This window comes from Acanthochromis polyacanthus, chromosome 3 (assembly GCF_021347895.1).
Source record: "Acanthochromis polyacanthus isolate Apoly-LR-REF ecotype Palm Island chromosome 3, KAUST_Apoly_ChrSc, whole genome shotgun sequence".
Lineage (NCBI taxonomy): Eukaryota > Metazoa > Chordata > Actinopteri > Pomacentridae > Acanthochromis > Acanthochromis polyacanthus.
Genome location: NC_067115.1, coordinates 28,842,512 through 28,867,749, shown reverse-complemented (window position 1 = coordinate 28,867,749; position 25,238 = coordinate 28,842,512). Strand labels below are relative to the sequence as shown.

The 25,238-nt window shown below is 42.7% G+C and overlaps 2 protein-coding genes across 12 annotated transcripts in view; one reads left to right on the top strand and one right to left on the bottom strand.

Moving 5' to 3' along the window:
- The window catches only part of psip1a (PC4 and SFRS1 interacting protein 1a), a 259,251-nt gene that overhangs the window by 7,925 nt on the left and 226,088 nt on the right, over positions 1-25,238 (top strand). For 2 of the 11 annotated variants that reach the window (XM_051945187.1, XM_051945194.1), the window contains 7 exons: positions 22-101; positions 232-287; positions 467-537; positions 1,157-1,258; positions 1,337-1,538; positions 4,242-4,338; positions 10,859-11,909. In XM_051945187.1, the coding sequence (XP_051801147.1) occupies positions 22-101; positions 232-287; positions 467-537; positions 1,157-1,258; positions 1,337-1,538; positions 4,242-4,338; positions 10,859-11,327 (1,077 nt within the window). In that variant the 3' untranslated portion in view covers positions 11,328-11,909. Of the gene's footprint in view, positions 1-21; positions 102-231; positions 288-466; positions 538-1,156; positions 1,259-1,336; positions 1,539-4,241; positions 4,339-9,177; positions 9,536-10,858; positions 11,911-15,364; positions 16,099-25,238 lie in introns of those variants that run through there. The other 9 variants (XM_051945189.1, XM_051945193.1, XM_051945188.1 and 6 more) reach the window with 8 other exon arrangements.
- snapc3 (small nuclear RNA activating complex, polypeptide 3) lies at positions 18,362-24,567 on the bottom strand. The gene is made up of 9 exons (XM_022202913.2): positions 24,340-24,567; positions 22,846-22,929; positions 22,665-22,743; positions 22,167-22,271; positions 21,899-22,048; positions 21,713-21,795; positions 20,315-20,473; positions 18,730-18,837; positions 18,362-18,646 (listed from the first exon to the last, which is right to left on the bottom strand). Exons 1-9 carry the CDS (start codon positions 24,558-24,560, stop codon positions 18,499-18,501), a joined length of 1,137 nt encoding a protein of 378 aa, XP_022058605.1. The 5' UTR covers positions 24,561-24,567; the 3' UTR covers positions 18,362-18,498.

Genomic DNA, 25,238 nt, shown 5'->3' with positions numbered 1-25,238 from the left:
GGAATTTCCTTTTAATCCCAGAAAAACAAAGGCAGAAAAAAGCAGCAAAACTCAGAACTGGACAAAGATGTGCGGCGGCGGAAAGCAGATGAGTTGAGAGAGTAAGTTTACACACAGACAGCATGCCTTTATTGTCACGTTGACTGAATACAGATGAAATGCTTTCCCTAAAGTCGTGGTTCATCGTGCATGCATGATTTCTGACATGTTGTGGTTCTTACATTGTTTCAGACCAAACAAAGATGATGGAAAGAAGAGTGAAGAGAAGGGAGGAGCCAAGAAAAAAGGTGAGTAGCGACCATTTGAATTTAGTGTTGAATTGGGACATGAACTTTCCTTTCCAGCAAATAGAATAGATATTTTTTGGCAGATTTAAATTGACAGATGTTTTGTTAAACTTGAGAAAAGATGTTTAGAAATAGTCATTTAAAAAGTCAACATTTCTTTTCTCTTTCTCTTCACTCAGAAATGTCCACTGACTTGAAACTCCAGCGACTCCACAGTGAAATCAAAGTTTCCCTGAAAATTGACAACCCTGTAAGTTCCAGACTAAATGCAACAGCACCATCTAAATAATACAATAATGTTCATATTTAGGTTCACGCTGCCCGTTTCATGGTGTTCCTGCTGGTATTTAGTGTGTCACAGAAAGCCAACGTGTTGTGACTCTTCCTAAACAAATCTGTGTGGTAGATACTCCGGGATTTCCTGCCTCAGAGTGCATGAAAGTAGACATGATCAGTCTGCAGACAGTAAAGGCAATGAGTCTGTGCTCACTTATTTGACAGAAATCTGTGCATTTTCCTGTTGCTCGTGGCAATTTGATGAACAAGGCTGTTCATTCCACCATATGGCATTGTCAGGAATGCCTTTTTTAACTTGAAAATGACATAAACTTAACGAAACTGTCATTTCAACATTAGTGTGTTTATGAAACACCAGAAACAAAAGGCAAAATTGCCTAATATAATTTCCCACAGACCAATGTAACATTGCTAATGCTGTTTATAGATATATATACAGTACAGTTTATAGATATCGCTATTTTATAGTATAATTATATATTTACTGTTGTGTGATTTCTACATGCCTGTACCTGTTTTTCTTCTTTCACTGCCACCTTTATTGTTGACCTGCCCTGCCCTTGCCTCACCAGGACGTGAAGAAGTGCTTGGACGCGTTAGACGAGATTGGCGCCCTCCAGGTCACGACCCAGCACCTGCAGAAACACAGCGAGCTCATTGCGACGCTCAAAAAGGTAAAATCTGAGGCAGAATGCATCCTAAACCAGGTCGTTTCAAGTGACCGGCGACTCATGCTTTTGCTTGTGTTCTAGATCCGCAGATTCAAGGCCAGCCAGGACGTCATGGACAAGGCCACCATGCTGTACAACAAGTTTAAGAGCATGTTTCTAGTCGGGGAAGGGGACTGTGTGCTCAGCCAGGTGCTCAACAAGTCTTTGGCTGAACAGCGGCAGCACGAAGAAGCAAAGAAAGGAGCGCTGAAGAGAGTCGAGCAAGCCAAAGAAAACAACTCAGGTACTGTTTAATACCAACACTCCTACATTTGGCTTCTTTTAGTCGGCTGGAGCAAACACTGATGATGTTCAGAGCATTTCTTTCTTGCTCCTGAAACCAAATGATTTCTGTCTGAAGTTGTATTTTTTTGCTCTGCTTAGTGGAGCTGCTTGTTCTAGCTTTTGGAGTTCATGACTCGCTCTGTCAGTGAACAGCTAATCACTGTGAACAGTCTGATCATGAATGCATTAACTGTGACTGCACATGCTGGCAGAAAAGTATTCAGGACACTGGCTCACGCTAGTTTAACTCAGTTTACTTACGCCTGGAACAACTGCAGCATCAGCAGCTGTGAGTTTGTCTGTGATATGAGTGGATTTCCATGACAGGTGCAGATAAAGGTTTTGCTCACCTTGATTAACTGGAGGTTTGGAGTTTAGCTGTTGCCTGCAGCTCTTCATCCGACCAGCTTACCTCTTTTTTTTTTTTTTTCAGTTATTCCTCCACCGCCATCGTCTGCCTTGTAAATATGATCTGTAAAAAATGTGTATCAATACGGACTTAGTGTCAGACTATTCTGAAATGCCTGCAGTATTTTTTTTGTACTTTCTTTTTCTGTTAATGCAGCTTTTAATCCTGTTACTGGTGTTTCCACAGCGCTGCACACAGATATTGGATACCAGAAGAGCTTGATGGTGTTTAAATTTTACTGTCCTGTAAAAATGTATATCTAAAAAAAAAAATACTACTACTGAAACAGTGCATTGAAGAGAATATATCTTTGTCCTCCAAAGTGGGATTTTTTTTCTCAGCTCACCAAACAGGAAACAACAACACGCAATTAGTAAAACAAGCACATAATCAATATTAAATTACACTAATATTGGGCTGAAACGATTCCTGGTGTTATTTGAGTAATTCAATAACTAAAAGGCAAAATTCTCTGAATGGAGACTTCATTTAATCTACTACATACCTGACTCCAGGTCGCTAACTGGTCTGGACGAAGACTTCATCATAAACAGATCTGGACCTATAGTCAATAAATTATGAGAGGATTTTAAATTTGACAGGACGCTTCTATTTTTACCAACGCAGCTTTTCTAGTCTTTATGGCAATTAGCTGGTCAGAATCTCAAGTATGAAGAAAGTTTAACAGTCAGACTTTCTTTGTGTTGGCTCAACAAAAACTAAAACCTCAGTCAGAGTTAACAGGTTTGAAGCTGGTTTTCAACTTTCTTTGTTATCTCAGACTTTCTGCTTCAAACTCGCCACACAAACAGGAGCGTTTAACGATCATTTGACTCATTTTTTGCACAAAATAAACCGATCACAAACGGGCTGTTTTAATGGAAAAAAGTGAGGAACATACACAAAATTATGATGGTAGAAAGCTGCAACTGGAAATGATGTAACACAGGAATGCTGATAGAAAACTGGTAAACGTGTGTTAATGTATTTATATTATCTATCAATTCAGCTGATCATTGATAACAGATGGCTGCACAATAAAACTATCAAACTTCACATATTCAAACATGATATTGTATTGAAGTACATGTAGGTCTGACACGGTCTCATAATGAAGGAAATCACTTAAATTTGAACCAAATCAAAGTGAAACTAAGGTTACAGATTGAATGTTCTCTGTACTGAATACTAATAAATTGATCAGTTTTCTTATTTGTGTTTGAAACCAGTTTAAATGGACCAAACATGAAAACGTATTTATGGGATTTCTGCATCAACAACTAAATACATGTTCCCATGGCTTTAGTTTTAGTTGAATACCTCTGTACTATACTATATATGTACTATACTATATATGTACATTACACATGTACTGTACTATCTGCAGAGTCCTTCTCAGTCTTGAAGAAAAGCAAAGACTAAAAGCCCACCTCGTCACCGAACACCTTTGCATTTGATAGAATCCAAAAACAAAAAATCCTATTACATCTGCACTGCCTGTAGACACCACAGTCCTATTGACACACTTGAACTTGTTTTATGGCTCTCACTAGGTCCTCATTTGTGCTGCATCTGCTCTCAGATGTACGTCGCTATGGATAAGTGTCTGCTAAATGAACCCGTAGAATTGTAATATGTATATAAGATGCTGAGCAATTGCGTTGGGTGCTTATCTCATATTACAGACACAAAAAACACCATCTGAACATGTTAGTGAGGTAACAAGAAACTTGATTTTCATCAGTGGGCCATCAAAGTATAAATCAACCTGCTAGCTTTTTTTTTTGCTAGTTGTATTACAGCACAAGGCATTTAGAAGTTGTAATAGTAAGAGTCAGGTGATGAAGTTGCACTCTAAGGAATGTCTGCTGGTCACTGGTAAATCCACTATGACCAGATGAGTCACATAGGACGACCGCCCACAGAACAGAGACATTGATGCTCTGCTCCCACACAGTTTCCACTCTCCTTTCCAGTGGGGTTGTCACAGGACCTCTGTGGTTGGTTTTCTCAATAGAAACAGTGACTGTAAGCAGCCACATCCTTGCATGTACGTACTCTACTACCACCAAAATGCGTGTCTCAGTGAAAGATCTTCTTCTGGAGCAAAGCATGTCAAATGGATGGAAAATCATCTTTATGCCAGTATGGTCTGTAGTGCTGCACAAGTCGTCACATGCTGCTGTGAGCTCGTCTCTGTGGTGCTGTAGGTCCTTCTGTCTAAATCTGTGTCTCTCTCTTGTTTGCCCAAAGACAAGGTGACAAATGGTGATCTCAGCCCCGAAGAAAAGAAGCAGGAGACGGAGAGAGAGAAGCCTCTTGAGGACACCTCAGCAGAAGAAGATCACAGGTAGTTAACATAACACACAAACAGCCCACAGCACATGATTGTGATCCCCTACATCCTCTTAAAGCTGGGGTTGGCAGTTAGTTTGGCATTGCTGGGCAAAAAAAAACCCATCTAGAGTAATACAGGGTGTCCACAAAGTCTCTTTACAATTTTAAGAATTTATTACAAAGGCTGTTGATAAGATAACCAGATTAGTTTTATTGTAATCAGTGGCCCCCCGTCAAATCGACACCTTATCGTGGTGGAGGGGTTTGAGTGTCTCAGTGATCCTGGGAGCTATGTTGTCCGGGGCATAAGCCCCTGGTAAGGTCTCCCAAGGCAAACTGGTCCTGGGTGAGAGACCAGACTAAGCGATTCAGAAGACCACGATGAAAACACAACATGGTGAAGTCGCTACCTCACCCGGATTAGGGAAACCGGAGCCTTCCCCTGGAGCCAGGCCTGGGGGGGGCTCGTATAAGAGCGTCTGGTGACCGAGCCTTGGGGTCCTGTGGGGCTCGGTCGGGCACAGCCTGAAGAAGTAACACGGGGCAACCGCCCAGTAGGCCCACCACCTACAGGGCAGGAAGTCGGGGTCGGGTGCTATGTACACCGGGAAGTAGGCAGGAGTGGGCGCCTGGGCGTGCTGCCCCCTGGTGGCGTAGACTAGCTCTGGGGACATGGAATGTCACCTCACTGGCGGGGAGGGAACCTGAGCTGGTGCAGGAGGTGGAGCGATACCGGCTAGATATAGTTGGGCTCACCTCCACGCACAGCAAGGGTTCTGGAACCAGAATCCTGGAGAGGGGTTGGACTCTCTCCTACTCCGGAGTTGCCCAAAGTGAGAGGCGCCAGGCGGGTGTGGGGATACTCGCAAACCCCCGGCTGAGCGCTGCTTTGTTGGAGTTCTCCACGGAGAATGAGAGGGTCGCCTCTCTGCGACTTCGTGTTGCAGAGGGGAAAACTCTGACAGTTGTCTGTGCTTATGCGCCGAACAGCAGTTCGGTGTATTCGGCCTTCTTGGAATCTCTGGGTGGTGTCCTGGAAGGGGTAACGCCCGGGGATTCCATAGTTCTCCTGGGAGACTTCAATGCTCACGTGGGCAATGATGGAGAAACCTGGAGGGGGGTGATTGGGAGGAACGGCCTGCCCGATCTGAACCCGAGTGGTGTTTTGTTATTGGACTTCTGTGCTAGTCATGGATTGGCCATAACAAACACCATGTTTGAGCATAAGGTTGCTCATAAGTGTACTTGGTACCAGAGCACCCTAGGCCAAAGGTCGATGATCGACTTTATAGTCGTATCGTCAGACCTGTGGCCATATGTTTTGGACACTCGGGTGAAGAGAGGTGCAGAGCTGTCAACTGATTACCACCTGGTGGTGAGTTGGATCCGATGGCGGGGAAGACTGCCGAACAGACTTGGTAAACCCAAACGTGTAGTGCGGGTGAACTGGGAACGTCTGGCGGAGGACCCTGTCCGTAGGGTTTTCAACTCCCACCTCCGGAAGAGTTTCTCCTGCATCCCGGGGGAGGTTGGGGACATGGATTCTGAGTGGTCCATGTTCAAAGCCTCCATTGCAGAAGCAGCTGCTTGGAGCTGTGGTCTGAAGGTCACTGGTGCCTGTCGTGGCGGCAATCCAAAGACCCGCTGGTGGACACCAGCGGTGAGGGAGGCCGTCAGGCTGCTAAAGGAGGCTTTTTGAGCCTGGTTGGCTCGGGGGTCTCCCGAAGCAGCTAACAGGTACCAGTTGGCCAAAAGGGCGGCAGCTGTCATGGTTGTGGAAGCTAAAACTCGGGTGTTGGAGGAGTTCGGGGAGGCCATGGAGAAGGACTTTTGGTCGGCCTCAGGGAAGTTCTGGCAAACCGTTCGACGCCTCAGGAAGGGGAGGCAGGGCTTCGCTCAGGCTGTGTACAGTCGGGGTCGAGAACTGTTTACCCGAACTGGGGATATCGTCGAGCGGTGGAAAGAGCACTTCGAAGAACTCCTGAACCCGGTAAACACGTCCTCTATGGAGGAGGCAGACCCTGAAGACTCGGGGGGATCTTCGTCCATATCCGTGGCAGAGGTCACCAAAGTAGTTAAGAAGCTCCTCGGTGGCAAGGCGCCAGGTGTGGATGAGATTCGCCCTGAGATACTGAAGGCTCTGGACATTGTTGGACTGTCCTGGTTGACACGTCTATACAATGTCGCGTGGGCATCGGGTACAGTTCCAGTGGAGTGGCAGACTGGGGTGGTGGTCCCTATTTTCAAAAAGGGGGACCGGAGAGTGTGTGCGCCAACTAGCGCGGTATCACACTTCTCAGCCTCCCCGGGAAAGTTTACGCTAGGGTGCTGGAAGGGAGGATCCAACCGATACTCGAACCTCGGATTGGAGTAATGCGGATTCTGTCCCGGTCGTGGAACAGCGGACCAGCACTTTACCCTTGCGGAGCTGCTGAGGGGGTCATGGGAGTATGACCTGCCAGTCTACATGTGTTTTGTGGATCTGGAGAAGGCCTATGACCGTGTCACCCGAGGGCTTTGTGGGGTGCACTGCGGGAGTATGGGGTCGCGGGCTCGTTGCTACGAGCCGTTCGGTCCCTGTACGACCAAAGTGAGAGCTGTGTCTGCATACTCGGCACTAAATCAGACACGTTTTCGGTGGGTGTTGGACTCCGCCAGGGCTGCCCCTTGTCTCCAATCCTGTTTGTGGTTATCATGGACAGAATTTCAAGGCGCAGTTGTGGTGGGGAGGGTTTTCAGTTTGGGCTCCTCGGGATCGCATCTCTGCTTTTTGGGGATGATGTGGTTTTGTTGGCATCCTCAGACCATGACCTCCAGCACGCTCTAGAGCGGTTTGCAGCCGAGTGTGAAGCGGTAGGGATGCGGATCAGCACCTTGAAGTCCGAGGCCATGGTTCTCTGCTGGAAACCGGTGGATTGCTCCCTCCGGGTTGGGGGGAGTTCCTTCCCCAAGCGAAGGAGTTTAAGTATCTCGGGATCTTGTTCACGAGTGATGGGAAATGGAGCGAGAGATGGACAGGCGGATTGGTGCGGCGTCAGCAGTAATGCAGGCGTTGTACTGGACCGTCGTGGTGAAGAGGGAGCTGAGCCGTAAAGCGAATCTCTCAATTTACCAGTCCATCTACGTTCCAACCCTCACCTATGGTCATGAGCTTTGGGTAGTGACCGAAAGAACAAGATCGGGGATACAAGCGGCCGAAATGAGCTTCCTCCGTAGGGTGGCTGGGCTCAGCCTTAGAGATAGGGTGAGGAGCTCAGACATCCGGAGGGAGCTCGGAGTAGAGCCGCTGCTCCTTCGCATCGAAAGGAGCCAGTTGAGGTGGTTTGGCCATCTGATATGGATGCCTCCAGGGAGACTTCCTTTGGAGGTTTTCCGAGCACGTCCGTCTTGGAGGAGACCCCAGGGTAGACCCAGAACTCGCTGGAGGGATTATATATCTCGTCTGGCCTGGGAATGCCTCGGGATCCCCCAGGAAGAGCTGGAAAGCATTGCTGGGGGGAGGGACGTCCACAACAACCTGCTTCGCCTGCTGCTTCTGCGACCCGGCTCCAGATAAGTGAAAGAAAATGGATGGATGTAATCAGTGGTTGTCAAAGTTTTTTCTACCTCATTTAATACATCTCTATATGGGCACGAAGCTAATCAAGACGGTACTCAATTTCTTGCCACGTTTGCTGTAGCATAGCCTCATCGATGGTGGCAATGGCATCAGAAATCTTCTGCTTCAAGTCAGTAGTGTCCCGTATCTTTGATCGAGGCCCTGGTCGGAGGCTGTTTTCACTGAAAGGATTTTTAATCAGGGGAGTAGGGTTCAAATGTTGTGTGAATCCACAAGTGAATGGTAGCTTTTAGCTGTTTTTGCGCGGATATTCCAGTGTTCGTGCATTTTCAAAATGTGCGGGTTTTGGTGGTTGTTTGTTTATTTTGCCTCCAGATTCTGCCTACTGCAGCTTTAATGCTGTCAATAGAAACTAAATTCTGAGTGTAAATTAGCTACACTACTGTTTAAAAGTTTGGAGTCACTTACAAATGTCCTTATTTTTTAAGAAAAGTTTTATTTTTTTTTAATGAAGATAACATTAAAAGAATCAGAAATCCAGTCTAGACATTGTTAATGTGGTAAATGACTATTCTAGCTGGAAACAGCTGATTTTTTTATTTACCTTTTTACCTTTATTGCGTATAGGTGTTATGACTCCTCTCTTTCTGCTCATGCAGGTGATCATCTCCTGCAGAAGGTGGTAGAAAAGGAGGGTCGTTAGACTAATATGTGGCACCTGGTAGAGCTTTAGGTGGCTACAAAAGCTCATCTGGTCTCACTTACTCTCTCTCCTAGGCTCCACAGCTTGATTTGGTTTTGGTTCGGTTGGTGATTCCTTTTGCACTCAACACCAACACACGCATCTTCACTCACTCATTACTGATGTAAACATTTGTCACACCTCATTCCTTTTGTCTTTAATTACTTAAGACACAGTGCCTTGTGAAAGTATTCGGCCCCCTTGAACTTTTCAACCTTACGTCACATTTCAGGCTTCAAACATAAAGATATAAAATTTTAATTTTTTGTCAAGAATCAACAACAATTGGGACACAATCGTGAAGTGGAATGAAATTTATTGGATATTTTATACTTTTTTAACAAATAAAAAACTGAAAAGTGGGGTGTGCAATATTATTCGGCCCCTTTACTTTCAGTGCAGCAAACTCACTCCAGAAGTTCAGTGAGGATCTCTGAATGATCCAATGTTGTCCTAAATGACTGATGATGATAAATAGAATCCACCTGTGTGTAATCAAGTCTCCGTATAAATGCACCTGCTCTGTGATAGTCTCAGGGTTCTGTTTAAAGTGCAGAGAGCATCATGAAGACCAAGGAACACACCAGGCAGGTCCGAGATACTGTTGTGGAGAAGTTTAAAGCCGGATTTGGATACAAAAAGATTTCCCAAGCTTTAAACATCTCAAGGAGCACTGTGCAAGCAATCATATTGAAATGGAAGAAGTATCAGACCACTGCAAATCTACCAAGACCCGGCCGTCCCTCTAAACTTTCACCTCGAACAAGGAGAAGACTGATCAGAGATGCAGCCAAGAGGCCCATGATCACTCTGGATGAACTGCAGAGATCTACAGCTGAGGTGGAAGAGTCTGTCCATAGGACAACAATCAGTCGTAATGACGCAGATCATCGCCTCAGGATGTGTACCGTAAGTGGACTGGGCATGCTTAGAACAATAAATCATTTAATGTCGGAGGAGGTTATTCAGCAGCTTGAGCTCCACAATAGTGACAAAAAGGAACATCCAGAGACAGCTTACACTCCGGTATGCTGGACTAAGTCTTTTAAATGACTTTTATTCTTTTGATGACAAACACATATGGTAGAGATTACCTAATCAGAATTTAAGCAACGCTAATGACAAAATAACTACCTTTGCTTATGTACCACTGGTGCACTTAAGCACTTTAAATAGTTTTTGTGTCACTGAAATTGCAACTGTAAGGAAAACTTAAGTTCTGGTTAATGTATTACTCCATTCACTTAAACCTCTCCTGCAGTTTTCTGTATGTGTGTGTCTCTTTTCATTTTCTAGAAGTGCATTTTGTTATATTTATTTATTGTTATTTTAATCTTATGTACATGTTTCTCGCTGCTTTCATTCTTAATGCTTGCTCAAGTATATAGAAATAAAAGTGACTAACAGTGCTGAGACCTATTGGATAAGCTCACATTCTTTCAAGTCCCTCTTAAAACAGCACTCAAGCTCCCTCGTGTGCATTGAAACAGTTATTGGTAGCTATAATTCAGAGTCCAGAGTTACGACCATTTTATCATGAAATTTCCTCTCCATGTTACTACCGCTCCCAGCAGCCCAGAAAGGAAACACTGTCTGGATCAGACCTTTTCAGACCACGAACCCCTGAGAGGGGAGACACTTTTCAAAGGTCCCCCTCCTCACTTTTATGCCAAGCACATCTCAGCCACTATGTGTTCTGTGAAAACTGGCTGCTTGCTTTTTACAGTCCGCTGGGCCACCGAATGATCTGCTGCAAGGTTAACTGTTCACTTTCTCTTTGCATTTTCTGGTGCTGTTTTAGTTGGGCTGGCTTCATGACATCTTTAGTCCATCAAGAAACACGGCAGAGATACAGTGCCTTGCGAAAGTATTTGGCCCCCTTGAACTTTTCAACCTTTCGTCACATTTCAGGCTTCAAACATAAAGATATGAAATTTTTATTTTTTTTATCACGAATCAACAACAATTGGGACACAATCGTGAAGTGGAATGAAATTTATTGGATATTTTATACTTTTTTAACAAATAAAAAACTGAAAAGTGGGGTGTGCAATATTATTCGGCCCCTTTACTTTCAGTGCAGCAAACTCACTCCAGAAGTTCAGTGAGGATCTCTGAATGATCCAATGTTGTCCTAAATGACTGATGATGATAAATAGAATCCACCTGTGTGTAATCAAGTCTCCGTATAAATGCACCTGCTCTGTGATAGTCTCAGGGTTCTGTTTAAAGTGCAGAGAGCATCATGAAGACCAAGGAACACACCAGGCAGGTCCGAGATACTGTTGTGGAGAAGTTTAAAGCCGGATTTGGATACAAAAAGATTTCCCAAGCTTTAAACATCTCAAGGAGCACTGTGCAAGCAATCATATTGAAATGGAAGAAGTATCAGACCACTGCAAATCTACCAAGACCCGGCCGTCCCTCTAAACTTTCACCTCCAACAAGGAGAAGACTGATCAGAGATGCAGCCAAGAGGCCCATGATCACTCTGGATGAACTGCAGAGATCTACAGCTGAGGTGGGAGAGTCTGTCCATAGGACAACAATCAGTCGTACACTGCACAAATCTGGCCTTTATGGAAGAGTGGCAAGAAGAAAGCCATTCCTCAAAGATATCCATAAAAAGTCTGGTTTGAAGTTTGCCACAAGCCACCTGGGAGACACACCAAACGTGGAAGAAGGTGCTCTGGTCAGATGAAACCAAAATCGAACTTTTTGGCCACAATGCAAAATGATATGTTTGGCATAAAAGCAACACACCTCATCACCCTGAACACACCATCCCTACTGTCAAACATGGTGGTGGCAGCCTCATGGTTTGGGCCTGCTTTTCTTCAGCAGGGACAGGGAAGATGGTTAAAATTGATGGGAAGATGAATGGAGCCAAATACAGGACCATTCTGGAAGAAAACCTGTTGGGAGTCTGCAAAAGACCTGAGACTGGGACAAAGATTTATCTTCCAATAGGACAATGATCCAAAACATAAAGCCAAATCTACAATGGAATGGTTGGCAAATAAACGTATCCAGGTGTTAGAATGGCCAAGTCAAAGTCCAGACCTGAATCCAATGGAGAATCTGTGGGCAGAGCTGAAGACTGCTGTTCACAAACGCTCTCCATCCAACCTCACTGAGCTCGAGCTGTTTTGCAAGGAAGAATGGGCAAGAATTTTAGTCTCTCGATGTGCAAAACTGATAGACATACCCCAAGCAACTTGCAGCTGTAATTGCAGCAAAAGGTGGCGCGACAAAGTATTAATGCAAGGGGGCCGAATAATATTGCACGCCCCACTTTTCAGGTTTTTATTTGTTAAAAAAAGTTTCAAATATCCAATAAATTTCGTTCCACTTCACGATTGTGTCCCACTTGTTGATTCTTGACAAAAAATTAAAATTTTATATCTTTGTGTTTGAACCCTGAAATGTGGCGAAAGGTTGAAAAGTTCAAGGGGGCCGAATACTTTCACAAGGCACTGTATATTAAAATATTGAGTTTGTATTTGAAAACCTGACTGGTCTCCCTTCCTTTGTCACAATCACTGAGCCGGTTTGTGACATAGGACAGTGGAGAGAGAGACAGGAAACAGGGGTAGAAGAGTGGGGGAATGCATGCAGTAAATGTCCATGGGCTGGATTTGAACCCCGTTGCACTGGGGACTGTAGCCCCTGTTTATGGGTAGCCCACTTACCCAGCTAAGCTATCTGGGCACCCAGGAAACAGCTGATTTTTAATGGAATACTAGGCTTGCGCTAGCCGATCACCACAGCGCCATTGGCACATCATTTTGCTGGATGGCGCAGTCATTCTGAACCGTGTGAGCCACAGTGGCGCTCTATTTTTCTCGTATAAAGCAACAAAAAAGGGTTCGACTTACTTTTTATTCGAAACGCCCGAGCGATAATATAAGAAAAACAAACTTTTTCTCTCGGCAGGCGTCGGAAATGGTCGGAGCCACCCGAATCTTGATTACGCACCCAGGTCATGACCCGCTCTCAGCCAATCACAGAAAAGCATGCTATTTTTACTGCGTGAAATCTCTGAATGGTGTGCCACAAGGCGAGTCATTAAGCGAGAAAGAGGAGGTTTTTGTTGAGTTTATGCTACAGTTGTGAGATATGGTACATAGTGAGGGTTGAAAAATTGGACATAGGAGGAAAAGAAGGTAAATTGGACATGAAATTAATATTTTTATGGGTCAAAAACTTTTTATCATGAACATGTTTCAGGTACAGGTTTTTAAATGGCCAAATGCATCTATATATGGGAATGTGTCTTCACACCTGACTGCCTGTTTTTACGAAAAGAAATTAAATTTGGATCTGAAAGTTTAGCAAAATGATATACTCACCCTTTGTGATGATATTTATATTCAGGACTTAGACTTAAACATTTCACGTTGTGGGGGGAGGGGGGTCGTCAAAGACCCCCAAACCCCCCACCCCATCCCGAACATTCACATATATGTTTTTAAATACTTTAATTGCAGCATGAAGCAAACCAGCCTACAAGACTCCATTTTTTCCGCTAACACTGACACAGAAATTTGTGGCTTTTTGTGGCTCATTGTTATTCTTATGAGTGAGCCACAGTGGCTCTTCACTTCAAATTCCTAGTGCAAGCATAGGAATATCTCCATAGGGGTACAGAGGAACATTTCCAGCAACCATCACTCCTGTGTTCTAATGCTACATTGTGTTAGCTAATGGTGGTGAAAGGCTAACTGATGATTAGAAAACCCTTGTCAATTATGTTAGCACATGAATAAAAGTGAGTTTTCATGGACAACATGAAATTGAGTGACCCCAAACTTTTGAACGGTAGTGGACTCTCGGCCAGTGGTGTGTTCCACGGCTGGACTGGTAGCTGTATTGTTATGTAGTAATTTGAATGAGGTGTACGTACTCGTGGAAGAGAACTAAGATGTGATTCCTGCTGATGACAGAAGTTTATGAAATGAGTTCAGGTGTTTTATTGCAGAAAAAGGGTTTTCCTCAGCAGCTGATAAAAGTACATTTCCTGGGACCTGTTTTAAGCTTTACTTCAACTTCACCTCATTTTTAGCACAGTGCCACAGTGTGGTAGCCTAGCCGCGCTAGACAACCCACGGCAACGGATTTAATTCTCTGCCAGGGTGGGTCTAGTTACCCTCCATAAGGCTCGAGGCTGGATTCTCCTAAAACTGGCCGGACGAATCACCATGAAGTGTAGAGTCAGAAGGCGGGCGTAACTAAGTGACGACAGAGGCGCGATGATTCTGACAGAAACAACCGGAAACAACTAGCCTAGCCATGCTAGACAACCCACGGCAACGAATTTAATTCTCTGCCAGGGTCGACAACAAAAACGACAACAGTCGTTGAGCTCCATTAGCGCCGACTCCGAATAATCTTTCTGTTAACATGTCTGTAATATACTTGAGCTTCACCCATTGACTGTATAGATAAGGCTTCACCGAACTACTGTATCCTCTGATTTCCGGCGCTCTAGGAGCCTATTCGTTGCTGCAGAGTGATTTGATAGACAACCTTTTAGCCCACCTCCCTCCCTGTCGAGCGTGCCTAGACCCTTGTGCCTTCAGAACATGGGTCTAGCGTGGCTAGGCTAACAGTGTGGCTCATTAATTAATATATTTTCTTTATAGTTTTGGACAACAAAGGAGACTGAACCGGTCTGACCCACTGTGTTTCCCATTTCCTGAGCTGTGTTCCAACTAGGGATGTGCGTGACTAGTCGTTTAATTGTTTAACCGCCTACTCATTTATTAAACGTTTAGTATTTTACTAGTCGGTTAAACGCTGCATTAAGCATCATGCAGCTTGTTCTTCGCGCCTCTGCCTCGGCTTCTTTGTAAACAGGCTGAGCAGCCAGGAAGAGAATTTCTCCTCCTCCCCTCCCCTCACACGCACACGTAGCAGGGGGCAGGGACACACAGTTTGGGGAAGAAAGTTTGGAAAGGTAAAGTGGGAAGATGGCGACGCTCCTGTGTAAGAAAATCAGCACCGTTTTGCAGTATTTTGACGCAGCAGATGACAACAAGGTCGTCTGTCGGCTGTGTAAGCAGAAACACGCTTATAACCGCTCTACCGCAGCGATGAGAAACCACATCCATAGTAGACACCTCGATGTAGACCTGCAGGGCAAAGATGGCGAGGCCGGGCCCGGCGGGCATGGCGGTGGGGCAAGGCAGATGAGCATGAGAGCTTTTGTTCCACCCAGACGCTGTGATGCTCACCGCACATCAAAGATTACACAACTGATTTGTGAAATGACTACTCGCGATATGCTGCCGCTGTCTTTTGTTGAAGGCAAAGGCTTCAAAAAATTAATGCAGTATATCGAGCCTGAATACACGGTGCCGACTCGCAAAACAATTACGTCTCAACTTGAGATCAGCCATTGCAAAATAAAAGAGGAGATACAACAAGCGTTTTCTGGCTTTATAGGCTAGTCGACTAGTCGCAAATACAATTTGAGACTAGTCGGTGGGGAAATTAGTCGAATTTCCCATCCCTAGTTCCAACACTGGATTCTTTTTTCAGCGCACACAGACCAGACAGCTTGCGGACCATGAGGAGATATTCAACCAAAAATATACCGGCTTGGAATTGCAGACTTGACCTTTTTGTTTCTTGGTTTTCTTGGTCTTTTAGTGGGATGGAATACCATGAGCTGTGTGCTGTCTTTACTTAAACCTGTTTACCTCACACCCCTTTGTATTTGTTTTTTGACTCTAGTGCCCCAAAAGATCAGGAGGAGTCCACCTGAGTGTCCTACACGCCTGAAGAAAAGAGAATTGCTGCTGTACTAAAACATACCTTTGTAAAAACTGGCCTGAACAACTGGGATCTCCTGTCCAGTTCACTTGGATGACTGATGACGATCATTCACTCCCAGTTTACTGACGATGCTGCTGCTCAAACGTTTCAGTACATCAGCCTGCCCTCCTAAGAAAATGACTGACTGCATATTATATTTTTGTACTTTGTGTAATCGTTAACTTCCAGACACCTTATGTGGCATAGTAACAGTGTAGAGTAAGAGTTTGTAAATCTGCAGCACTGAACGTAGAACTAGACGAGGCAGTGTTAGTGCCATCTGGTCCCAACTGGTGCAGAAGGTTTTGATCACGCTCTGATTTCTAACATGTTTAAACTGACATTTACTGAATCAACAACCTCCTGTACAGATGGTCGAAAGCACACACGATTATCTGTAGATAGAAGCACTGTTAAAATGTGTAATAGCTGCGTTAACACTCTCTAAGGCATGTTTCATGGATGTTCACATGCATGAACAGAAAACTGTGGAGTTTGCCAAAGTTTCTTCTGCCAGGAAAATGTTTTATTTTCAACCAAGTTCAAATGTCTGTTTTAAGTTTTCTTTTAAACATAGATGTAAATAAGAGTATTTTTGTGCCTGTCTGATGACCTGTTTCAACATCCAATAATAAAGTGGTAGCTGTAGTACACCTGTTGTCTTTAGTCCTTAGTGTTGATGGCACAGAAATCGGAATAATCTCAAACATTTTGGGAATTTGACTTCCCTCTTAAACATTTCTTGCTGACCATGCTGTAACTTTGCTGCCAATTTAGTGGAGTATTTTTTGACCATCACATTCACCATTTGAAAAGGACAATGTGCTGGTCTCCAGAGTTGTCCTGTGTTTTCGTAAATAAACTTCCCCTACCACACCATGTTCCGCACAGAATGTCCCTTTGAGTGTGTTTGAAGCAACCGAGTGCATTCATCTGACTTCTTGTGATCACCTGGCCGGGCAGATTTTGTGTGTTTTGATTTTTGCAAAACATATTTACAAAACCTTCTAAGACGTCGGTTCTGCCCATCCTGCGACCCTAGTTTAATGCTTTCTTGGAATACAGTGATGCACACAGTACTTTAAAAACAATCTCGTTAAAGCTTTCTTTGAAATTTAACTTAGTGATGCACACACAGACCTTCATTATATACTGTACAATAATTATTAATCTACTGCACAATGAAATAGTGGTTAGCACTTTGACCTTGCAGCTAGAAGATCCCTGGTTTGTGTTTTGGCCTTCCTGGGATCTTTCTGGAGTTTGCATGTTCTCCCTGCTGGGTTTTCTCTGAGTACTCCAGCTTCCTCCTACTGTCCAAAAATATGCTGAGGTTAAGTAACTAAACTGTTCGTAGGTGTAAATGGGAATGTGATTGTATGTGTAGCCCTGTGATAGACTGGTGACCTCTCCAGGGTGTCCCGGTCCTTCACCCTAAGTCAGCTGGGATAGACTCCAGCTCCCCTCCAACCCTAGTGAGGATTTAGTAGTGTATAGATAATGGATGGACCTCCTCAAACTGGCATGAAATCTTTCTCTATACAGCAAATCAAACATTTACATGCTTCTGGACTTCTAGAGTCCTGACTCGATTCAAACTGAATCTGTGGAGGGAGCTAAGGATCAGAGTGATGGCTAGGAGACCCTCCGACCTGAAAGACTTGGAGCTCATAGCAAAAGATGAATGGGCTAAAACATCAGTGGAGACCTGCAAAAAGCTGGTCGCTAATTATAGGAAGCGTTTGACTGCTGGCACAGCCAATAAAAGCTTTTCTGTTCAAGATTGATCTGACGACTGATGAATAATTTTAGACGTCATTTTTTTTGCTTAAATATAAACAAAAGCTGGGAAATATTTTTTCCACAATGATGCTGCTTGTATATCATCTTACTGTCTTTTGGGAGAAACTTGTGTCATTTCCAATCAAAAAAAATTTGCTGGGTAAATGAAAGTAACTTTAAAGTCAAAATTTTCCAGGGTATGAATAATTTAAGGCTTGACTGTATCTTTCTAAATGCATATGAATCATATGTGAATAAAAAAAGTTTGTTGGAGCCATAAACTTGAAAGAAGGCAAATTTCTAAATGCCTCTGGTTGGACCATTGGACGTCTTTAAGTCTGGAGTTCAATTTTGCATCATCTGCAAACACTTAGACTTTTATCACCATGAATACTAGGGTGAGGACTTCTCACTGTAAACCTGTTATGTCAAAAAGGTTTTTACGATGAGCGATAGGATCCCAGGTCAGTTTTGGTTATTTCCAATGGCGCCACCAGGTGGTGGCCTGGGGTGGCCACGGCCACTGGTCAGTCACAAATATCAATTGCTCACACTGCGGCAAGGACAAGGCTCAGACTGTACATACTTAGCCAATCAGAGGCGACAAAGACGGTTCCTTCCCCCTTGATTGGCTCATTGTCTAACAGTGATGTCACTTATTCATTCCATTGGTTCTGAGTAGGTTGTAAACTGTGACAGCATCACCATTGATCCACATGGATCACCAGCACCGATTTAAACAGAGGACTATGAGTAAGTCATAATTTCTTTTGTAAAAAGAAGGGGGAGAAGTAATATTCGTCATGACATATGCTTTGTAAGTGCCAAAAGGTGCTTCTACAGCAACCTGTTAGAACTTTTTAACTTATTTGAGTTACAGGCATAGTCAGCTAACGTTAGCTGCTGCTATTATTACTCCACTAAGGCGTGGTGGAGTTATGTGACGATCGGCATACATTTGTCTGCGAATGTTAGTCTGTGAATCTGTCTGTCCGTATGAAACATTACTCAAAAACGGGGAAAAAGATTTGGATGAAATTTTCAGGGAAAGTCAGAAATGACACAAGGACCAAGTGATTAAATTTTAGCAGTGATGAGTTTTAACTGATTTACAGATTAAAAAATACAACAAAATAATTTTTTTAGTAAACATTACTGTTTATTTCAAGCATGAAAGTATTTAAAGAAAATATACAAGTGTTGAAACATTTCTTTCTAAAATAAAGAACATTAAACTGTATTATACAGCAATAAAGTGCGATTTGAATGGTTCAGTTAAATGCACCACGGTCCACGTAGGGATAGGCCAAGAAATCTCCCAGCTTGTTGCCTTGAGCGTCATAGTGCAGCATCCGGAAGCATTTGTCACAGAAGAGACACGGGTCACTGGGAGCAAAATGGTCATCTGTGGTAAACCATCTAGAAAAGTCACAGAGGAGAGACGAGTCATCAGTTTTCAAGCGTCGTTTATGACGTTTATGCGACTCCTGATTTCTACACACCTGCCGATGAAAAGGTGGCAAACGGCACACTTCTGGGTGACGATCCTGTGCTTGTGCGTGAGAAGCGGAAACAGTTTCCTGTCGAGGCAGTCGCTCCTATGGGAAAGTCTGGAATGTGGAAAGAGTGACGATGAGGATCACTTCCTTGAAGCACAGTGATTGCAATGCAGATTTGTCACACATTCGTGGCATTAAGAGCCGCTTTCATGAGTGGTTGCCCTGCTTACGGCACCAGTCATCCGCTTACGCATCTGAAAAAGCGATAACACCTAAATTAGCTTCAAAGTCTTGTGAGAGACATCATATCCCATCAGACAATGAGGTGCTTTACTTCAAAAGCTCATAGTAATATCGCAGACATTCCGATGGCGTCTTGAGGCAGCACCCAAACGTTGGTAAAACCACCCCTTTGTACAGGAAGCAAGACACATTATTCTCACATCAAATACTGCTTCACATCCTGCTCGTTTGCTAGCGTCACTGCTCTAAAACCTACTGAACAGCTTCACAGTCAAATAATCTTAAAGAAGCATCGATTCCTAAGCCTTGAGAATTTCTAATTATTTAAAAGTGTTTGCTTAATATACAAGTCTATGAATGGGATGGTTCACCACCCCTGGAGGATTTGATCACAAAGAGAAATGGTGTTACTAATACAAGATCAGCCACCAGGGGTGATTGTGAAGTTAAATTTAGAAAGTCCTCCTTTGCACAGATTATCTATTAAAGGCTGCACAAACTGGAATACTTCACCTATAGTTATCAGAGAAAGCTTCACCTTTGTCAGTTTTAAGAGACAGTATAGGGCATGGCTGACTAACAATCAAACTTGTGCAGCATTGAGAAAATCAGGCACTTTAAAAACAGGCTTTTTAACTATAGAAAGCACTTTACTAAAATAATAGCACTGCAGGGTAGGTTTAACCCAGCCAGAATTAATTTAGCATTTTATTTGTATATGTCTGTAACCCTGTATGTTTTTCTTTTATGTTTGGGACAACGGATGGAAATTAGCACTTGTGCTAAATCTGGCTTATTTACTGCAACCCTGAGTAAACCTACGAGACTCTATGTTCATTAATATGCAATAAAAAAAAAAACAGAAAGAAGAAGGGTTTCATTGTAGCATTCCGTTTTTCAAGCATCTAACCTACAACAAGCCCCTAAATCATTTTAAGCTGCAAAAAAACTAAAATGACCCTGACCTGTATGGCTGCTGTGATGTAGCAAAGAGACTTCAATGCTAGAAAACCACAAGTACTTCAAACATTAACCAAAAAAAATCAACGATCCGTTCAAAAGTTTGTCCAGCTGAGCACCACCTACTCCATTGTTACTCTCAGCACATGTAGCAGAGTAAGCAGCACAAATGAAGAAATGGTGGGACCAAGTCAAGTCGTGTCTTCATGGCAAGTTGGTAACTAGATTGTGTCACCCGTTACTGCAAAGTTAATAACCAATTATCTAATTTTTCTTTTCAATACCCCCAAAAAGTCCCTACTGGTCGAGCTCTAATGCTTCGTTTCTGCAGTGTGATGATCATGGAGTGGGTTAAAACAGACGCTGAACAATGAGAAGCACCAACCGGACGTCTGTGATGATGACGAGATGTTCGCAGTCTCCCTGATGACAGTAGAGGTACGGGAATCCCACTTTCACTTTCAGATCCGCCATCCTTGTGTCCTCCATCTTGGCCTGAGTGAAGGAAGGGAAGTTACGAGCCTTTGCCCATTCCATAGTGGTTCTGTATCAAAAACAACACGAAACAGATCACAAAATGTACAAAAAAATTAGAATATCTAAACAACATGACATTAAACTGAAGTAGATCTAAAGTTCCTGATAGTATCGTGAGGATCATGACATTTCTCGAGGACTTAAATGGACGTTCATGACCAGAGGGTGTCTATGGACCAGCTGTATGACAGTACAGCAGTGATTGCGGATTCTTATGGAATACATACAATTATATTTCTGAGATACTTTCTTTGTTTCTCTGTTGTCTTATTTTAAGTCTGTAGGGTATTTCAGCAAGGGACTAGAAGCAGGGCAAGAGCAATTTTCTACCACATATATTCCAAACCGCCTCATTGATCTGCATTCAGGAGATATGAACATAAAGATCTGATGAGGAATCACAAGAACTCCAATAAATGTACTCATTCAGAGTAAGCTCTTTATGCATGCTGCAACCTTTAACTGACTGAATAAGCTAGTGTGTCTACAGAAAGAATGGCCTGCCCTACAGTACAACCTTTTAGATTTATTAAACATATAAAATAAAATGAAACGTACACTACGGTTCTAAAGTTTGGGGCCACTTATAAATGTCCTTATTTTTGAAAGAAAGGCAGTTTTATTCATTGAAGACAACATTAAATTAATCAGAAATCCAGTCTAGACATTGTTAATGTGGTAAATGACTATTCTAGCAGGAAACAGCTGATTTTTAATGGAATATCTCCATAGGGGTACAGAGGAACATTTCCAGCAACCATCACTCCTGTGTTCTAATGCTACATTGTGTTAGCGAATTGTGTTAAAAGGCTCATTGATGTTTAGAAAACCCTTGTGCAATTATGTTAGCACATGAATAAAAGTGAGTTTTTACGGGAAACATGAAACTGTCTGGATGACCCCAAGCTTTTGAATAGTAGAGTACTTAGACATGGTTTGCACGTTATTGAATGTTAAAACAGTCAGGCAACGCGTCTGGTTACACAAACCTTACTCAGGCAGAAGTATAAATTATTTTTAATAGGGAATTCATAAATAATTACAGCAGCAGGGCGGTGTATATGGGATCAAACCACAGTGATCCAGGTTGTTGAGGTAATGAAGGAACGAGCCAGTCAGTGCAAAGCTGCAGTTCACTGATGCATTTCCAGTAGTTTTTAGACATAAATTATTCTTGATTTCAGGCTTTTCACTGAATACAAAAGATTACCAGTCTCACACGTTAAAGTTAAAAGGTAAAATTTACTTGCTGATGTCCTGGCACTCAGGAAACCGCATGTCATTGTAGAAAACTCCTTCGAAGAAGAAGAACGCAGATTTGTAATGATCCTGAAATGGAACACGTCAAAATCTTAACTTTCTTGCACATATTCCTGCACACAGCAACATCTAATTCTGTTCCGGTTTGGATCTGCAGACAAACTGTGCTTACTTTGCTGATGAAGTCCGGAGCCACGTCTGGCGTGTTGCTGAACTCTCCACACACTTGCAGGTCGCTGACGCAGCAAATGGCGTCCCTGAGCTCTGCCAAGCTGTGTGAGCCTGTCATCAGCAGAGTCATGTGGGATCTGTTGTAGGTGAACTGGGGGGGGGTGGATAGGAAATGTCAGTCCCACAGAAAGAAACACTCAAGGAAACCTGTTTGCTTGGGAGTGTGACATTTGGAGAGGTTTGGCACTTTGTGAAAGACGACTGCTTACTTTCTCAAAAACGGCTGGGTAGTAGACGTTGATGGTTAGAATGACTTCTCCTTCTGGGATCAAGTCAGTCACATCTTCTGGTCTCTTCCCGGCAGTTAAACGCTCCTGGTAATCACAGACAACCAGGTCGAACAGTCAGAAACGTGGCAGGTGGAAGTACAAATATCACCTCCTCTGATAAACTGTGACAGATCTGTTCTATGAATGGGTTGGGTGTCCAATAATAAATTACATTTGGTTTTAGGGCTGCAGCCATCGATGATTTTAGTATTCGAGTATTCTATCAGTTAATCGTCAGTGACCTAGAGTCTAGTATGTAGCGGATTAAACAAACTCTCGATTCAGAGAATTTTGCCTCAAGGAATTTTAGTAATCGAATTACTCAAATAACTGGAGGAATTATTTCAGCCCAACACAGCATAGAAAGAAAACCTGAAGGCAGAGGTTAATCAAGTGATCTTACTACCAGACTGATCACTTTAGTGAATCTCCACCCACCAGTTCATCTGCGTAGATGTCATGTCTGTTCTTGGTGACTTTCAGAGAAGCTCTATAATCTTGTCTCTTTTTCCTTTGTCTGTCAAGAAAAAAAAACAATGTATTTAACGGCATCACATTGAATTAAAACTGGTGAATCTGAGACACAGCATGATCTGTGCTAGCTGAAGCGAGTTCATACATCAATGTTTTCAGTGTCGGGTTTGGAGGAACAACTTCCATGTCAGGCTGCTCATCTTCAGGATGGCAACGAAGAGAATCAATACTAGAAAGAATGGGGGGAAAAAAATTATTTTCCTATATTTAACAACAACGGTCAGAAGGAATCACAGACCAAATGATCAAAACAAGAGATTTCAGACAGACGAATGGTGTACCAGTAACATAAATGACATGTGCTGTGTTGACCTTTTATGTTGGCCTTCGTTTTTGTTTTTATTTGCGGCACAGACCTTGCAAGGAAACAAATCATGCCTTACTTATTTCACCAGTTTAACGTTGTGGTGGATGGATGGTGTAAAGTTAAATGGATTGTACTACACTACAGAGTGACCCAAAAGTTTGGAAACAAATGAAAAGTCTATAATCCAAATAATATAATGTTATTTCAATACATCAGTACCACAGATATATTCAGAAGAGTAACAGATTAGTGTAAAACAAACATACTTCTACATGTTCATGTTTGCTTCTTATACAAAGTTGTGAACGTTTCCACCACCTGGTTACACTGGTATCTTCTGGAATATACCTTCATTCATGCTTATGAAGGTTCCTCAAACTGGCCAGTAAATGTTGCCTCATAGTACTTTTGGATGTTTAAAAAAATTTTAACTGTCAGATACTTTACCATCAAGAGTTTTGAAATCTGACACTGATGGCCTGCATTTTGAAGTTATGCTCCAGCATACCTGGACCTTATGGTTCTATTCATTTTCTTCCGAGTTATTGCACTTGGCAGATGCTATGCTTTTAACTTATTTTATTATGCTCCAACAAAAATGGGTAAAATAAGAGTGAATTCATGCACCCCCAACTCAAATAAACACTGCAGTTAAACTTTGTTTCCAAACCTTTGGGTCACCCTGTACACAACGGCTGCACATATGGGTGATTTCTTCAGGGGAAAATAATTGATTGACTGATTTCATCTTCTCAAATTTGAGTGTTTGTATTTGCCAGCTTCCTTAATATTCAGTGACAGTTAATGTATTTGGTTTTTGGTCCGTTTCTTGGACAAAATAAAGCACTTAAAGACGTCAGCTGGGGTTTGGGGAATTATACTAGAGCTTTTTCTTTTTTTCCCCCACACCCACTTGCTTGGAAATATGCATTCCTTCTATTTTGTCTTTCACTGTATTGTATTTTATGTGCATTAATATCTATGGAAATAAAGGCTGCTTCCTTAACTCTAACGTTAATTTAACTTTTATTGGGGGAAACTAGTTTGAACTAGTTACAATTTAGGATATTGCTAATTATATTTTAACTAGCTTAAGTCCAGCTTTTATACTCAAATTAATTCCATACAGAAACAAGGCGCAACAATGTGAATTATAGCGTAGTTTTGTACCCTGGTGAACAGCTGAACCTGACGACATGTTTATGGGACACAAGCAACGCTAATGTTTGTGACTGAACGTTAGCCGCTCCGACGTTGAGCTAACGTCGCTACCTGCAGATGGACTTGAGCTCGGCCAATGTCTCCGCTCCGACTCCGGTTTCTTCGGCAAAGTTGGCGTGAAACGTGTCCTCGTCCTGCTGCTGGTAGGAGTACTCTGTCGGCTCCAGTCTGTTCATCCACTCCTGTCTGAAAGAGCCGATATGAAACGGTTTAGTGTTAACTTCAGCATATTCATAATCGGGGATGTTCGTGTTTGGGTATGCGGCCGCCATGTTTTTTGAAAAGTACGCATGCGCGAAGGAGGATTATGGGTGATGTAGTTTTCGGAGTGTCATTTGCGTCTTCAAGAGAAAAAATGATTGATTTCATAATATAATTAACACATTCATTCCTTTACTTTGGCAAGAAATTGTAATGTCTGGTTTATGTTAATATTACTTATTTTTGCGCTAATTTGTGCCTTTTCTGTTTCAATTTAGGATGGAAATATTTTTTTTTTATGTATGTAAAGGAAAACACAAAAGTCAGGCGTCAGGTGACAGCGCAAACTATTGATTGAATTTTGTTTCCATAATAGATTCAGTGATTTAATGAGCTCATATTTAATATTTTGAAAGTTAGAAAACACTGAACTGTTTTATCTATGGTGTACAGTTTAATATTTTTGGTTTCATCCTTCCAAATTAGCTGCCAGACCTCTTCTTGGCAGCACTACTGGAGTCAAACAGACTAAAAGCCTGCTGCTAATACCATGTAAGTTCATTAGTTTAAACATTAGTTTCCATGTTATGATTGTAGGCACTGGTAGCATGATTTGTGAATGTCATTAACACCAGATATAAGATATAATAAGACAGACTTACAGTAACTCACTATGAAAGTGGAAAGCATGTATTAAAAACTATGCAGGCAAGAAAGTCAATGCAGCTGCTGTTTAGAGATCAAAAGCA

Coding starts and splice junctions, on each gene's coding strand:
- snapc3 (XM_022202913.2), bottom strand. CDS start 24,560: ATGGCGGCCGCATACCCAAACACGAACATCCCCGATTATGAATATGCT. Junction 22,272..22,664: donor ACATCTACGCAGATGAACTG/GTGGGTGGAGAT, acceptor TGTGATTACCAG/GAGCGTTTAACTGCCGGGAA. Junction 18,838..20,314: donor GTCATCATCACAGACGTCCG/GTTGGTGCTTCT, acceptor TCCACATTCCAG/ACTTTCCCATAGGAGCGACT.